This window comes from Molothrus aeneus, chromosome 16, assembly GCF_037042795.1.
Source record: "Molothrus aeneus isolate 106 chromosome 16, BPBGC_Maene_1.0, whole genome shotgun sequence".
NCBI classification, from domain to species: Eukaryota; Metazoa; Chordata; class Aves; order Passeriformes; family Icteridae; genus Molothrus; species Molothrus aeneus.
In genome coordinates this window covers 16550649-16567512 of record NC_089661.1, presented here as the reverse complement: position 1 = coordinate 16567512, position 16864 = coordinate 16550649, and the positions used below count along the sequence as shown (strand labels likewise).

Sequence of the window (16864 nt, the reverse complement as noted above, 5' to 3'; positions counted from 1 at the left end):
CATTCTGGCATTAAGGAGGGTTGTTTATCCCAACATGCTTCCAGGCAAAAAACTATTTCTGCCACTCTAGCAAATCCACTTGATCCACCATCTCAACTTGATAGTAACTATTTAAATACTGTACCAAGAATCATAAGAACGGGAGGCTTGAAATTCTCAGAAATGGTTCAGCTTGTCTACTTTAAGGACTTTCCCAACCAGGGAACCGAGGGCAACTCAGCATGACCCTTTCTCATTCGCCACTCACCTGCTCTTCCACTGCAGCGTGGCTCTCTCTCCTAGGGACGTTGGGGTGCCCCAAATGACATCAGAGCCCCTGAGTCTCCACTCCCTCCCCCCTCAGCCTTTTTTCCTCACCCCCAAAGAAGGCACAGAACGAGTGGTATAAACACACACAGAGGGGCAGCTCTGTATTTCTTAAACAATTCAGTTTCCATAGAATATGGTGCAAGAAAGCTAATCAGAAGCAACAGGCATTACACCTGAGCTTCAATACACTAAAAAAACAAACAAACAAAAAAGCTAAAAAACCAAAAGTAGATTATTCTTTCACTCATTCACCAGGATGCCCCCATGCATCTCACTTGCAACATTCCACTGTAGCAAAAGCTGAATACCAAGATTAAACCTTGTGACAGTACCAAATCAAATGTGGCATCATGTGGTTAAGGGACTCTACAGCAAAATCAAAAGCCACAGTAGTGCATGTTGTTCAGACTAATCAGTGGTATTACACAAATGTGATGCTACCCCCAATTTCTCCATAGCTTCAGCCTATCTTAATAGTTACTATCATCTTTGTTGGTGTTGGGGTTTTAATTAGGCATTTTCATGATACAAACCTGATTTTCCATTTTTACATTTGAGAACTTTAAAAAGCCTCTAATTTTGAAGGGAACAAAGTCATGTTAGTATTTCGCATTTCTCCTCTCCAGGAAAAGTTTCCCGAGAGTGCAAGCTTGAATATCTATGAACCCACACAAAAAGCCTAGTACTGCATTGTTCAATGAGACATCCCCAATATAATGCAAGCCAAACATTTCAATTTTGGGCAAAATACTCTCCTGCCAGTATTGACCGTGTAAATCAACCAAGCCTAGAAAGTTCTAGTCCAGAAAGAATGCACCCTTGTAGGCAATTTCTACATTAACGAGGAGAATTACATACAAAAATTCAGAACATAATTGCATGGTAATTAATCATTCATTTACAGCTGTCTTCAGTATAAACAGAACATATTCTGTAACCACCAAAATGTGAAATGAAAGTCACCTTAAGCAGCAATTTCACAATGACATTAGGTACTTTTTAATACAACAATCCGCTAAGAAAAATGATCCATAGAAAAATGATGGGTTGCATAAAACTTACCTTCAAGTTCAACTTGATTTGCAATACATCCTGTTCATCCCTACCTGTGCAATCCAGAAACTACACCTTTTCCTACCAGTGTAAATTACTACGGCAAGATCGGCACAAAAAACAGCATGAAGAAATCAAACTTGCAAGATAAGACTGCCGAAAAACTAGAAAAACATGTCTTTTTCATTACAGCGCCAGTACAGCTTTCAAACAGGTGAATGCCAGAAAACTTTTGTCAGCTCCCTCACGGCAGCCGCACTCCCGTCCTCAGTTCTCTTTCAGCAGCTGAAGAGGAGCACTGCTTTCCTGGGCCGTATCTGAGTCCACGATCTGGCCGAAGAGAACCGCCTCTAGTCGCTCGTCGGTCTCCCCGTTCTCTCTGAACACACACCATAGCAACAGCTCTGCGCTTAGCACACTAAGAGGCAGCACCCTCACCGACGGCCTCTCGTGGTCGTTCCCCATCGACCGACTAACGCTCCAAAACCGCGGACTGGCCTTGCTGCCGCAGAAGGGAATGGGCCCCCCGCCCTCCGCACCCTCCGGGTTCCGCCGTCGTGCCAGCCCCCGCCGAGGCCCAGGCAGACAGGGGGCTCGCCGCACCCTGCAACGACATACGCGTGAGCGTCGCGAAGGGCTCACGATGCGTCCCGGCCCCCGTCCTCACCGTCAGCGGCCCCGGTCCGCCCCGCTCCTCACCGCTCCTCACCGCCAGCGACCCAGCGCCCGGATCATCCCCCGCTTTACGTGAGCGGGAGCGGAAGCGGAAGCGCGAGGGCTCGGTGGGTTGGGCCGTGGCTCAACGCAGCTGCCGCCGTGAGGGCAAGGCCGACAGGACCCTGGGCCGGGGGGTGCCGAACCGCACCACAGGAGGCGGCATAGTGACCGCAGATGGCGTGCTCGGCGTTCACCGATGGCAACAGTGATACTTCCACAGTTTGTGTTGGAGGAGTCCATTTTATTCTGTATTACGTACAGAGAATTGCCAGGTATTACCTCACCACAACTATGTTTTTGTAACAACTCAGTGATTTCATTGCACCTTTCTGTCAGATTCTGACCAACTTCCATTTAACCTGACAGCCCAAGACGACATCGACCTTTGAACACGAATCGGTGCAGTGGTGTGGTCTGCACTGCTGGCAGAAAAAGTTTCCTTTTCCGCTAAAGTGTGTCCAGAAATCTTTTTAGCATATAGATGAAATAGCATGTTCTTAATACTGTATTTACTACCTTTCTTGAAACGTGTTGCAGCACTGGTCTTGAGCTGGTTTATATTCACTCCATCTTCTACCACACTTGGTCAATAAAAATAGCAAAAGCCGGAACTAGGCACAGAGAATCTTTAAGTTTGGGCCAAATACTGGTCGTACCAAAGAAGTGTTACAAATGTTGTCAGAAACTAGCTAACTATTCTCATAATGGTGTGCCCTCACTCTACTACACTGTGTTTGCTTTAGGGCACAAATTGAAACAAAGTCAAGAATACTCACAAGAAGGCAAATCATCTTTGTGGCATAATACATGTTCAGTTTAATTTACATTATGTACCATCCAAGTTTCTTCACAGAGTGTAATTCCAAATTCCTGTATCGCCATGCAGGTGCTCATCATCCTTTGACCCATTAAGAACTGATGCCACTGCAGTTGCCAGTTGGTGACTTACATACTCAACACTGGAATTTCCAGCTGTAAAATTAAGTTTTTAATATGACATCAGTTATTTTGGCTTTTAAACACCAAAACTTTTTTGTCACAGAATTCACTAAATAATTTTGAAGTCATCTACAGTGAACTGAATTCGACTTTTGATTTTAGAGTGCTAATCTGCAATAATTAAAAGAACTATTGCAATACGACCAAACAGGCAGAAATACTGTGCAAATTACATTGCTAATAGTTTAAACATGCAGATAACATGTTCTACAAAATTTTTATATAAGTTTTTTCCCAGAAAAGTTTCTCAAACCAAAAAAGAAAAAAATATTTTGTCACTAATTTTAAGCTAATTTAATTAGCTCAAAGGTTCTTTGTTTGGTTGAAGTGCCAATTCTGAACATGCAACTGTAAAAGAAAAAGATATATGTATTTATGTATATACATGTATTCCTGGACATTAAATTCTCCTTTGACAAATAGTTCATGTAATAAAGGGCATGATGGTCCGGCAGGAATGAGGAAAAACAAACCAGCAAACAAACAGAAAACCCAATTACAAACCTCTCAAAAAAAAAAAAATCAAAAAACAACTTATCTGGAATTAATCCAGATAAGCCGTGCCCCTTCACAGCCAGCAGCAGTCTTTTCTACTAAAAACTGCATGTGGTATGGTACTTACCTAACAAAAATCAAAGAGAGGGAAGAAAGAAACAGGCAACTTCAAAAAGGGAAAAAAACAATCCAAAAAGATACAGAGAAAACTTCAAGTGTTATGAAAGAAATCAGGCCTTGTGGTTAAAATACAGAAGTGGAGTTACTTAACAGACACATTTCTTCTATTAATGATGTAGTATCCGTTTCCTTTTGAACTGGCACCTTAAGGACTGGAGACAAACTTCAGTTACAACAGCAGTCAAAATTTTTCTATAAAGCTAGAATTTCAAGTCATCAACAGATTTTTTAAGGACAAAGTAAGTCCTTGTGGACAGGAATCAAAATCTAAGTACTTATTAAAAACTCTGTCTACTGAATTTTACCTCCAGAGATGCCAGATTATTTAACTGTTATTGTAAGTGAAAACAGCATTGGGGTATTCACATTCTGAGCAGACAACAATGAAAAAGAATGATACCAAAAACTCACCAAGATTTCCTTTGTATGCAATACCATGCTGACCTAATAAAACTCTAAGTTTTTCTATTTCTTCAGAAAGTTGCTTGTATTCCTAAGAAAGAAAATATATTAAAAATAGCCCTCCCACTTTTCAAATACATACCTAGATTGGGAGCTTTTAAGAAAAAAATGCCTCTGTGCACAGTTGTTACACCTCTTGGCTTTGAAGAACTTAAAATGCTTGTTCCAGGAACATAAAGCAAATTTTAGAAAAAGATACATGTCTGTGTTGCCAAAAGAGGAGCCAGCTTTTTTAGAGCCCAAGAGTAAAAATTAGAAATGCTTTCTGTAACTATTTCAAATCTGTCTTGTAACTAGCATTTTATCACAGAACAAATCTTAAGTTTGCCTCAGGACTACCCTTATTTTATAATTGTTGTAATTCTGCCATCTGGAAATTTGTAAATTCTTCAACTCTTGGCCTAGTAACTTCATGTTCTTGCTCTCAGCAGTTTCTGTTACCTTACAGCAGGCATTGCTTAGTTCTTTTGAGATTCAAAGCATGTCCCTGAAATCTCAGAGAAGCCCCTATTTTTTGCTGTGTTTTGGTGTTTACGTGAATAAAGACAGAGCAAAAGAATAAGTATTTAAGATTCTGTGTTTACCAAACCAGCCAATTTATGTCAATTAAGCTATGATGAAGCCAGAAAAAGAAATAGAAACTATTAAATACTGTATTGATAATGAGTGAAAAAATAATCATGTGACTGTTCCAGCTCCTATGAGATCAAAACGGCGATCTTTACATTGAAGTATATTCAGCTTAACCATGGTTTTATTTGGTTATATTCATTAATTACTACGTGGTGTTTTGTCTTTGCTACCTTTTTCAAATAAAAACAGCAACTGCTTCTCTGTATTGTAATAAATGAATTCCCATCCATGCTCTTTTTCTGATGGTCAGGTTGTGCTCTTTTAAGCTGAGCACGCCTTCGGCCTCTATTTTCCCCATTCCAAATCTGTTGCAGAAGAACTGTTCACGTACGCAAGAGTCATTCAGAAATAAATACAGCCATTCTGGCCTTTTGCTTGTGCAACAGCCAATGCATTCTTACAGGAGTCTGGGTAATTATCAAAAGAGATAATTATCCACAGAGAGAATTAAAAGTGTCAACACTGTCGAGGTTGGTTACACATTTATCTTCACTAGTAATTTCTTCCTTATCTCCAGACTGATATTTCCCAGAAAGAGTACCTACAGGGTGTTTATAACCCAAGCGCATCCACCAATTCCTTCATAACCCCTATCTTCTTACTGGGCATTCATTTTTGCTGGTTTGTTTTTGACTTAGGGGCTATAATAAAGATACCAAATCACATTACATGCAGGCTGTTACATATTGAAACCAGAAAAGATAACTCCATTAAGAGATTCAGCTGAACACCAAGGGCATTTACATAATGCTCTCCCACTGATACTGTCATACAGTGAAAAGGTGGCAATTCCACATTGTAAATATTATGCTCTATACCTTACTGCACTTTTCCACTGTTTCAAATTCCAGAGATATTTTCTTACTCTGTTTTTCAACTTCATTTTCTTCTGTTGCTTTTAGAAGTCCTGCTTCCTCAAAAATCTCTTTCAGAATTTTTTTGTAACCCTAGAAAAGAAAGTTTCCAAAAGGTGATAGATCAATCTATTCAACTCTCATCTCCGCTTGCAATTTGCACTGGCCATTCCAAGTCCTCAAGCTTCATTACCGTTTCATATAGCAGTTACAGAAACACGAAAATTACTATTTGCCAACTGCAGAATAAATGCATCTGCTCTAAAAGGAGAAACTACAGAAGCCAGGTTTGGCTATTTGACAGTAATATTTTTTTTTTTACCACATAGAGTTGGAAGAATTAATAAACCTGGTCGGTTATTAGTTCATCGTACAGAAGCTGCTCTGCTTCATCCCACTTCCTCTGCAGTGCTTCAGTCAGAGTTGGATAAACTGAAAAATGGAAGTCAAACCATATAAAAACCAGGAGCACTATCCTGCATTAGTTAATTCCTCCTCTAGTATCACGCAAGAATATTTGTTTTAAGAACTCAATGTTTCTTTACAGTACACAGTCTCCACTGCTTTCAAAAGCTGGGCTTACGCCTAAATTGCACTTCACACATTTAAAGTTTCTGGAGAATGACCAGAAATTTTTCTTATTTCCAGATCCAAGGTCTCATATTCCTGTGTTCAACGTAATTCTAATGGAGCTTTTTTGTAATGTAAGTAAATGGGCAGATACTACAGGGCTTATTCCTACAGTCCAAGAAAAGGAAAAAAAAAAATCATTCACATTGACAAAAAAAAAAAATTAATCCCAAATAAAAAAATTAGTCGAGAAATACCTACGTGTTATAATGACTGGCATTTTAAAAACCACTTCATATAATATGTTAACATCTAATACTAATTTATATTAAGGTACTAACTCAACCTAAAAATGGACACTCTGAGGATAGTGTATATGCTAGCTGTTCCACAAAGTATTTTTTTTTTTTTAATCTTACCTAAAAGTGAGTGGGGATGGCACACGAGAGGAGTCTCAAATGTCAGAGAGTAAACACAAGTACTTGGCTCAGACACATAAGCCAATTTATTGCTCTTTCCACAAACAAGATGAACCTAAACATCAGAAAAAACAAAGATGAGCAAAAAATATCTACATGAAACACCATCACTGATGATCTATTTGCTGTGTTCCAATGCTAGTAGATGCATTTCTGTACATTCTGTCATGTCAAAGCTTCCAGTGCCTTTTTAAATCAAAAAGAAAAAAGAAAAAAAAAAAAAAAAAGAAACAGCATCATAGCAAGCACATAATCCATTTATTTTATCAAATGTGAAAATTGTTTTCTCTAATGGGAAATGATTCTCCCCACCAACCATTGTTCCTTGGACTAATAAGTACTATATTTTCAACAAGAAGGAGAGTAAAAAGGACAGTGAATAGGACACCTTAAGAATCTCATCTAACATAAGCACAATCTTCTTAAATTTCATTTCTGACCAGTGTGCTAATTTAAGAATATAAGACATATCCAGACTGCAGAGAATTGTTTTCATCTTTAGATTTGCAGCACCAATATTTTTTGTCTTCAAAATGAAATGCCAGTGAAAAATTCAATCACAATATCAAAGGTCATACAAGAATATGAATTCTTTCTGCAGCTTCTCTGGGAAATAAAGATGTTAAGCAGGCACCTCCATTAGAGTATAACATTTTCACCATGGCCAGGATATGGCAGCCAAGTTGGCAGCTAATTGCAAGAGATTCAACAAGGTGAAGTACTGGGTAATGCACTTCGATCATAACAACCCCGTGCGCTGCTCCAGGCTTGGGCAAGAATAGCTGGAAAGCTGCCTGGTGGAAAAAGACCTGGGAATGCTGGTTGAAAGGTGCTACTCATCAGACTTGTGCTCCAGACCCTTCCACAGCTCCAGTGCCCTTCTCTAGACATGCTCCATCACCTCAAAGTCTTTCTTGAAATATCCCTAGTGCTTGTTCTAACACCATACTTAGCTTCTCAGCATGCTATTGTTAACTGCCGAATTCTTTTCCCTCCTTTTTCCTGGATGTTTTTAATAGACTGGCATCTTCAATTCTGCAAAGAGCTCTTTTCCTTTATTCTGCCTGACACACATTACAAAGCACTGTACTGTATTTCTATAGTAATAATTATACCACTCTATCAAGGAAAAAATGAGCTGTAAGTAACCAATGAGAATACATAAGTAAATATCCCCAAAATTTTATCCTGATTCTAGCTTTCCTCCTCCAGTCATTCACACAGTCCCTGAAGGAATTCATCTTTATGTTTTCTATCACAGCTTAAATGATGACTTCCTCAGGGTAGGAATGTTTCAGTTTGTAGAGTCACAAGTGTTTGTAGAGTCATGCTGTCTGAATTAGCATAGTTTAAGTTATTTTACCTTTGTCTGTCTGCTCTTAGTTTCACAGGAGTCTCCTTCCCTCATCCACATTCCAACAAATGTGTTATTGTCGATTTCCCATTCGTGCCAGATTCTGAAAAAAGAGGACACTATTTTGTTTTAAGTTACTGGACAGAAAAAGATGAACCCTCAGGAAGAAAACCAAGAATACCCTTATACCATGTTCAATTTAAGTGTATATACTTAATTTCTGTTGTCTCAGGATTTCCACTTCCTACAGCCAACACCTTGGAAGCAGTGTAGTTTGTTATCCATGTTGCTATACAGCACACATCAAAAGCACTTTTTGAGAGCAGAGTTTTGGATCAAATTTCAGTTTGGAAACCATTTGCAGTTAGAAATCTGTGTTTAAGTCTAGTAAAATAAAGTTTATCGATCAATCCCACAACAAAGTCCATGAGGCTAAGTACCCTGTGCAACTCAGTTTGATTGCAGGATTTTTAGTGCTGGTGAGAGCACCTACAAAAACTAGTCTACTTCTACTAGTCCTAAAGCAAATGATACCCTCAGCATGGTGATGTACAGTTTTCTCACATACCCGCTTACTGTTTTGCACATAGGAGAAAAAGAGATATCTATATACAAAATATCTAGAAAAGCAATGGTCTGGTTTATACTTAGATTTATTTTAGGTATTATGATTTGGTGGTATTAAGATCCAGGGTATTTTTAAATACTTTGGGATACTTTTTTTTGGTTCTACATTGAGCGTTTTATAGCTTTTTATATTGTTCAACTACCATTAGGCATAAAGCACTCTTTTTCATTTTATAATATTTGTATTTAACCCAAACTGCAAATAGTTAATGGCCATGAAATCTGTGTTAATATAAGCTGTAGTTAGACATTATTGAATTTCTCACATGAACATATCACACTTGCAGTTGGCAGGGGTTATTAATCAGTCTCCAGCTAAAATAGGAGGTTAGTATTTATCAACCAAAAAAAAAAAACAACTGAATTTTTCAAGACAGGGTATTTTTAAGTATAACACCTTGGGAACTACCATGATCTAAACTGACCAATGGAAGAATCTTAGTTTTAAAACAGCCTCATTTTTACAATCTATGAAGTGGCCTGCTGACAACATAGCTAAAACGTAAAAGGTCTAAGTGCCTCACCCTAAAATCCCACTATAGGCATTCCATCGAAAAGTTTGCTCATGCTGAGTGACATTATGGAAAGGACAAAACTCATACTTGTACCTTAAAAGGAGAGAAAAGAAAGAGAAAATAAGAAATGTTTCAGATTGGAATAAAAAACTAGTTTATTACTAGTAAGTATATAAACAAATATCCAAATCCATTACTCACGTGGATTCCACAAAACTGAAACACTTGCCAGCAAGCCTAAAGAGATGTGCAGGGCCTAAAAACATCACAAGAGATGACATAAAGGAAAAAGAATGTTTTGGTTAAATTTAAGCAAGCTACTGTGGTGACAAAATTGTGAGGAGTACATGACAAATTTAATTTTCTGCTGTACATAAGGAAATTTTTATCCTTCATATAAATTACTGTAAGTTCTCACTAGCACAATACCAGATTGCATCACGTTCTTTAATGCTTTTCATTCCCACTACCCAGTGAAATAGATAAGCCTAATTTGACAACAAAAATGAGAAACTGGTGTAAAAATAAAACATTTGGAGGTGAGGTCCATAAAAGGAATCATCAGTGCAGATCTTGCCAAAATCTAACACTGAAATCACTGAAACTCTTGCTTGGCATCTGTCTCCAAATTTATCCAAACTCTGAAAGTTTATACTAGCAAAGCTCATTTGTTCAAAATGTTGACAGTGGTGCATATTTAAGTTTCACTGAGATTCTCAAACTGGATTTTTTTTTTCCATTTGCCTTCATCGTCTGATCCAGGTAACATTCAACAAGATAAAACTTCTGCCGTCAGACAGGTCAGCAGATGCAATTCTATTCTTTTTGTATTGACTACAAGGCCTGTTGCCAAGGAAATCCAAGACTGGAAACTTGTCATTAAAAACAGGGAGAAAAGTTCTGAACTACATGCTAGAGAAGTACTTCAGTCTCTCTCGTATATGGAAATTTACCTTGGAATTACTAAATATTAATGAGGAAAGAAGAAAAGAGATTACAAAGCAAATAAAGTAAAACCCCATCCTGGACGCTAATTCCCCACTGTCAGGATTGCGTGGGTACTTTTTCCAAGTATCTAGACAATCAATCCTACAAACAAAGGTCAGACTACCAGAAACACGCCCTCCAGAATGCTTTAACCACTGGGATATAGGGATACTGGGATACAGGCAGGTGCTCTTTCCCAGGTATTCTTCTGACTGCATGATCTTGCATTTCATTCTAGAGATGGGCTTGGCCAAAGGGTTTGTTCCTCTACTACATGAAATCTGTGCCTCAGTGATTAGCATGCTCTCCCCACAAATGAAGAACAGCAGATGTGAATGTGTCCGTAAGGAATGCATTAAACTCATGTCTCCCTTTCCAGGGCAGATGCTGTAGAAGAGAAACTACCAGAACTATTACCCCAACTGTTTTGTAGAAGAAAAGAAAAGGATGGTTTCCATGCTAAACAAATAATTGTGCAAGACAAGGTTCCATGCCCTTAGGTTCATGTTCCATGTACACTCCCAATTTTTGGCTACGTGACAGATCCCACAACAAAGCAAGAAGGATTTCTGGTGTGCTGTCCTTTTCTCCTACTACTTTTGGCATCTTCCCATTCAGCATTCTATTACTAATCACATTTCTAACTATATCACATTTCACATGCAGTACATGCAGAATTATACATTTGAGTTTATAAAATGTGACAGGAAACATTAAGCATAATCACATTCAGTGTCGTCGTACCAAAATGCCTTTCTTGAATCTCAACAAGGTTTAAGTTTCTGCCTAAGGTTAGCAGAGAGACAAGAGTTACTCCCTTTTGCTTTGCCTTCAGTGTTTATCTGCTCTCCTCTAGAGATGGTCTAGAATTTTGTACATCCCAGTTCATTTTGCTTAAGGGGTGCATTTATGTTGCATCACTGAGGCTGCGTGTGAAACTGAGCCCTTCTGACTGGTTCCAAGACTACTCTTTGGACTTCTTTTTAAAACTATTTTTGGATAGTAAGTACTACCAGACCATGGGATGACTTTTATATAATAATCTCAATGACGGTGAGGATTGTGTCAAGAAAAAGAGTTTACTGTGGGTCAAAAGGATCTGTTACAGGCTAGAAAAATACAGAATAAAATGTATGCATAGTGCCATCACAAAAATAGCACCGGGACCTGGAACCACCAGTGAAGTTAATATAGGTTTTAATCCTTCAGGAGCACAATGAAATATATTTGCCCGTGCTTATTTTCCATGATGCTTAAAAAAACTACAAGCGAAATTCGGTTTTCTATGCATAAAGTCGAAATAGACTACTTGCACTGCAAACAACTGTTGCTAAATGATGAAAACGGTACAAAAAACCAAAAAGTAACGGTTGCATATACCTGATACTGCAGACGGGGACATCTTTGGCTGCAGCCTATTTGTTTGAGGCAAGAATGGGTTATTCAACCTTTCAAAAGAAGGAAAGTTAAACGTTTAAGGCTGAGTTATGCATCTGGGCGTCCATACATCCTCCCCTACCTGTGTGTCTCAACACCGACGGCCGCTGCCCGCGGGCCAACAGCGGGGCCTGCGGGAGCGGCCCGGCCCGGCGCCTCATCCCCGTTGGCAGAAACGGGCTAGAGCGGGTACGACAGCAAACAGACCCGAACCAGTCGAGTGCAGGTGGATCACGGGACGACCCGGCGAGCAGGCGGCCACGTACCCGAACGTAGTCGGCTCCTCCACGATCTTCATTTTTCCCGCCGAGGCGAAGAGACCTGCTAGGAGAGAGCAGTTGGGAGCGGCGGATGGGCCAAGTGACCGGCGCGTCCGCCCGGGCCGCGGCCCCCGCACCCACCCAGCGCCGCGCTCAGCGCTGCGAGCAGCACCCGAGCCGCCATCGCCTGCTTCGCGGGAAGCGGAAGTACGTAACGCCGCGGCACGGTGTCTCTGCCGAGCGCGGCCATGGAGCGCGGCCGGCGCGGGGGCCGGCGCGGGGGCCGGCGCGGGACTCGCGGCCTCGAGACTTTCGCGGCGGAAGCGGAGGCCGCGCTGACAGGTGCGTGAGGCGACACGGGCAAGGGCAGGCGGGTCCTGCCGAGCCGTCCCGCGTCACCGTTGGGCATTGATGTACACCTGCTGTTTTCAGCTTGCCTGGACGGCGAGAGGGCCGCGGATGGGGGCGCCCGGGAGGCCAAGTTCCCCTGCCCCCTTGCCATGTGGGAGCTCGGACACTGCGATCCCAAGAAATGCACCGGGAGAAAACTCGCCCGGAAGGGGTTGCTGCGAACCCTGCGCCTCCGCCAGAGATTCCCGGGCGTCGTCCTGAGTCCGCTGGCCACGGAGTACGTCTCTCCGGCTGACAGGTGGGGCCTCGGTGCCTGTTGGCAAAACCCGGCGGCGAGGGAAGGGGGGGGGGAGCTGCAGACTGTGAGGGAGAGCACTTCGTTCAAATACCGTACTGATGCTGTATTAAAGAGAGAGAGCATTTTAACCACTGATACATGGCTGAAACTCTTATGGAATGAAATTGACGTTCTTATTACGTTACACTGATGCATGAACATGAGAAACAGAGTCGTTTTATTAAATCAGCTTAATATTTTTACACAGCTACTATCAGATGAGAAAAGCATCTGTAGCTCCCAATGAAAAATCCAAGTGCACGTCCTGTAGGTTAATTTCTTCAGAGCACGGCCGTGTAGCTGCTGTGTCTTGTATCATGCTATATTAAGTTCTTCGGTAGACAACACAATGTGTTAACCCGAAAACTTTTTGCAGAAAATGAGAATTTTCTTCAAATGTGCCTGTAGAATTTTAATAAAGATACACTTATCAGAGAAAAGATTTGTCTCTAGAAGCAGAGAGAAGCTAGCAGAGAACATAAATCAGAACTTCGGTGTAGTTGAAGGTGTGAACATTACTATTAATCACACTTCTGTCACATTTTTAAACCTAGAATTATTCACATTTCATTTTGAAACACATGAGTAAACCTTTTATTGCCATTTGTATGTTTGGAGGAAAACCATGCTACTATTCTTTCTCATTGAGTCTCTGTTAGAGGTTATTGTAAAGCATATGGATTTTGATTAACAAAACCAGGGGATGTATGCAAGTTTGTTGCCAATATAAAGCAGCAATTGGATTCTCACTTCATCAGTATAATGGTAACAATTTTTCAAATACAGTGACATTTCTTTTTTTCAGGCGTGTCATTGCTCAGAGTGGAATTGCAGTCATAGATTGCTCATGGGCCAAATTAGAAGAAACTCCCTTTAAGAGAATGAGGGGGAGTCATCCACGGTTGCTGCCTTACTTGGTGGCTGCAAATCCTGTAAACTACGGTCGGCCATGCAAGCTGTCCTGTGTGGAAGCTTTTGCTGCAGCGTTTTGCATTGTTGGTAGGCTCAATTGTCTGATGGGAAGTATGGTGCTAGCAATTGCTACATCCTTAATAAAACAGAAGAGATGGTCTGCAACAAAACAAACTGTAATGTTGTCATACAGGTCATCACTTTCCTGACTTTGGGATCAGATTATCTAGCTTTCCTCCAGGTGCGTCTTACCAGTTGCACTGAGGTACCCGTGCGGTATTCATGTCAGCTACTAAATGGGACACAAACTGATAATCCTCATTTTGTCTGGATGGCACATAATGTTAGAAAAGCTGTTAAAAAAAAAGAAGACAACACAAATGCTTAGGCAAGGTTGCCTTAATGAGAGGTAGCAGCTGGCTGTTAATAGGGCTAGGTCTGGGTAAGAACAAAATAAATTGGCCCCTCTTGTGATGTTTTTCAGAGTCATCACAGAACTTTGATAAAAGAAATGCTCTACCATACTGCAGACAAATCTTATCTTCTGAAAATACTGTACAATTGATCTTGTACTGAAGGGCTGTGGGAGATAGAGCTTGAATCATTCATTACCTGTACAAAATAGTTTTATGTAGCACTTGCCAGAAGGCTATGATCTGCTCTTGGATTCAGTTCCATGTTTGAAGTTAAACTGAAATTTGAAAATATTTGTAGTCTTCCCATAAGTTTTAATCCCCGAACACTGAAAGAAACACTGGCAAACAGCTTTCTATTGTATTGACATGAATGCACATACTTAACTAGAAACATGTAAGCCAAGTGAAATCTCACAGTAAAGAAGAAAACTAATAAATTATTTTCTGTTTTAGGATTCCCAGATCTAGCCACCATTCTTCTAAGGAAATTTAAATGGGGTAAGGCATTTCTTGACCTGAACAAAAATCTCTTGGAAAAATATGCAGCCTGTCATTGCCAGGACGACATGCTAATCATTGAGAAGGACTTCTTAGCTTGTGTCCAAGAAAAAAAAGACGAAGAAATAGGTAAGAGACAAACAGAGAAACACTACATGTGCTCTTTTTCTAACTATTTTCTTTACAGTATTTTCCTTAAATCCCATAAAAATATTAGCAAGGTGGAAGATAAGTGCTTTGCTGATATGTGTTGTTCTATCTTTATACTGTGCTAAGTGTACCTGTTAGCCCATTTTTTTCAAATCAAATAGGGTGAAAATGACTAAAGCAATTTAATACATAGAGTATTCACAGCTGAACCATAAAGCAGTTACCCTTATTCAGCTAACCAAATTGGAAACTTAGGAGCAAAAAAAAATACAATGCTTCCTTGTTTTCTATACAGATGTTAAAAGCAGAGTATGAGTAAAAAGACTAATAATTGAGAAGTAACCTATGAGAGAAATATACGCATACAGTCAGACACCAAGTTAGTTACACATAAATCTAAGAAGGACCCTTAATAGACATATTATGATGTTTAAAATCAGATCTATAAAGAGAATTAAAATAATTTATAATAAGTACAAGTAGCTTATTCACAAAGTCTTCCAGTAATTTATTGCGGTCCCAGTGTTTCAGGCTGCATTCACCTGAGTGCTTGGTATCATTCAAGACAGCACAAAGAAAGGCAAATAATCAAGAACATATGAAAAGGGATTATCCTAATTAACATTTTCCTTTCATGGTGATTAAGCCCTTAAAATAGGCCAGGGGCTCATACTGCAAGAAGATGGTCAATAGCCTTCACTTGCTCTAAACTTTGATCTCTTTGCCATGATACTGAATTAAACCATCCTCCTGATGGAAGCCTAACTAGGTAGACTAAACTGAAGACAGCTCTTAAGAGGCAACATGGATATGCCACTTAAAATACACTTCCACCTACAATCCTGTGTATTTTCTGGAACTGCAGAAACAAGACTTGTTTGACTTTTCTGACAGTTCTTCCCAGCTACTTCAGCCAAAGTAAGCCCAGCCCTACCCTTACTCAGCAAGAGCTAAATCTGGACAGCTGTAATTCACTTCTCAGTGGACATCAGCTAACTAGACAGCCATTTTAGAACTTAATCAGTGTTTTCTTACCCAAAGCCTTAGAAACCTACTTATACAGTAAGTAGCTCAAGAGCTACAGGACCCCTTGCTGGGGGTGGGGGAATAGAGTGAAAAGCCTAAACTGGACAGGCAGGACTTGGGTTATTTTCTCATCTCCCCCAGTTTCTCCTCTAACAACTATGGTAAACTTATGAGAAATCTGAACTAGCCTTTCTGTTCCTTCCCCTCCCTGCCATTAATCTATGAAAATGAAGGAAGACCATTAGAAAATGCTTTTTTCATCTTCTTTTTCCAGATCCATTTGATGTTGACCTAGAAAAAGAATTTTCTAATCCCAACAGGCCAGTCAATTCCTCAGGGTAATGAAATTTAATTTAAATCATAGTTTTACTTACTATAAGTTATTTTGCTTTTATAATCTTGAAAAATGTTTCCAGTCTAGCAACAAGGAAAGAAGACTCTGAGGAGGACAGTGTAAGCAATTCAGATGATGCCACTGAAAGCAGCGAAAGCATTGATGAGAGCAATCCAGAAGAAATAAAAATCCCCAACAATCCCAAAGAGTTGCAACATCTTGTATAAAGAAATTTTTTTGTGACTACTTGAGTGTGTCTTGTTCACCTGTAACTTGATGCTTGGCAAACCTCAGTCTCTATGCAGGTTTGTAGGTATTTTTAGGCATGAGGTATTTTTAGGCCCTAGGTTATTAAATTTTTAGGTAAGTATGGAACATTAAATTATTTTGTAAGGAGTTTGAAGCTTAGTTACAAGTTAAAAAATAACCCAGTATTCTAATCGATATGTCTGGAATGTGGTTTATAATAAACTCTATTATTAAACTAATAGTATATTAGGTAAACTTTCATAACTTCTGGTCTATATTTCAATAGGAGAACGACTAAGCTATTGGCCTGTTCATGGTACCTACCACATAGGGAGTCTCTTGACTTTTTGCAGGCTTGAATCTGCCATATGTATTTCAACTACTTCATCTGTTTAGAATAAACTGAGCTAAGCCTGAAAGGAAAAAAAAAACGCTTCTTGGAACTCCTTTAACATTTCAGTATGTCTTTTCAGGAACTTTAATTGTTCATTTTAGTTATTTTGATACTGTCCTAAGCAACAACAGTGTTTTTGGCACTTCATACTCAGAACTGTACTGTGAAATTTCACATCAGAGGTTCATCAGTGCTATCTCTGTCCATTTTCATCACTTAAAGTGGCACTGTAACAAGTCAGAAATAAACACTGTCTGGCCCTTAAA

At 39.8% G+C, this 16864-nt stretch overlaps 2 protein-coding genes across 4 annotated transcripts; one reads left to right on the top strand and one right to left on the bottom strand.

Moving 5' to 3' along the window:
* Positions 1-2299: 2299 nt before the first annotated feature.
* On the bottom strand, positions 2300-12417 carry GNPTG (N-acetylglucosamine-1-phosphate transferase subunit gamma). 3 transcript variants are annotated; one of them, XM_066560773.1, is made up of 11 exons: positions 12369-12417; positions 11938-11992; positions 11615-11682; positions 9449-9503; positions 9257-9340; positions 8115-8208; positions 6692-6806; positions 6052-6134; positions 5667-5795; positions 4165-4246; positions 2300-3051 (listed from the first exon to the last, which is right to left on the bottom strand). In XM_066560773.1, exons 2-11 carry the CDS (start codon positions 11967-11969, stop codon positions 2927-2929), a joined length of 867 nt encoding a protein of 288 aa, XP_066416870.1. In that variant the 5' UTR covers positions 11970-11992; positions 12369-12417; the 3' UTR covers positions 2300-2926. The 3 variants fall into 3 exon arrangements, with proteins under 3 accessions (XP_066416870.1, XP_066416869.1, XP_066416868.1); XM_066560772.1 differs by lacking the exon at positions 12369-12417 and adding an exon at positions 12073-12196; XM_066560771.1 differs by lacking the exon at positions 12369-12417 and adding an exon at positions 12073-12139 and having other exon boundaries at positions 11938-11995.
* On the top strand, positions 12142-16864 carry TSR3 (TSR3 ribosome maturation factor). Its single transcript, XM_066560774.1, has 6 exons — positions 12142-12273; positions 12364-12580; positions 13425-13618; positions 14401-14574; positions 15896-15959; positions 16038-16864. Exons 1-6 carry the CDS (start codon positions 12180-12182, stop codon positions 16180-16182), a joined length of 888 nt encoding a protein of 295 aa, XP_066416871.1. The 5' UTR covers positions 12142-12179; the 3' UTR covers positions 16183-16864.

What these genes read in the sequence shown, in the direction of transcription:
- TSR3 (XM_066560774.1), top strand. Translation starts at nt 12,180, where the DNA reads ATGGAGCGCGGCCGGCGCGGGGGCCGGCGCGGGGGCCGGCGCGGGACT. An exon ending in TACGTCTCTCCGGCTGACAG is followed by an intron (nt 12,581 to 13,424) that starts GTGGGGCCTCGG and finishes TCTTTTTTTCAG; the next exon opens with GCGTGTCATTGCTCAGAGTG. An exon ending in AAAAAAAGACGAAGAAATAG is followed by an intron (nt 14,575 to 15,895) that starts GTAAGAGACAAA and finishes TTCTTTTTCCAG; the next exon opens with ATCCATTTGATGTTGACCTA.
- GNPTG (XM_066560772.1), bottom strand. Translation starts at nt 12,181, where the DNA reads ATGGCCGCGCTCGGCAGAGACACCGTGCCGCGGCGTTACGTACTTCCG. An exon ending in AGCGCTGAGCGCGGCGCTGG is followed by an intron (nt 11,993 to 12,072) that starts GTGGGTGCGGGG and finishes CTCTCCTAGCAG; the next exon opens with GTCTCTTCGCCTCGGCGGGA. An exon ending in ATGAACTAATAACCGACCAG is followed by an intron (nt 5,796 to 6,051) that starts GTTTATTAATTC and finishes TTTCTTTTCTAG; the next exon opens with GGTTACAAAAAAATTCTGAA.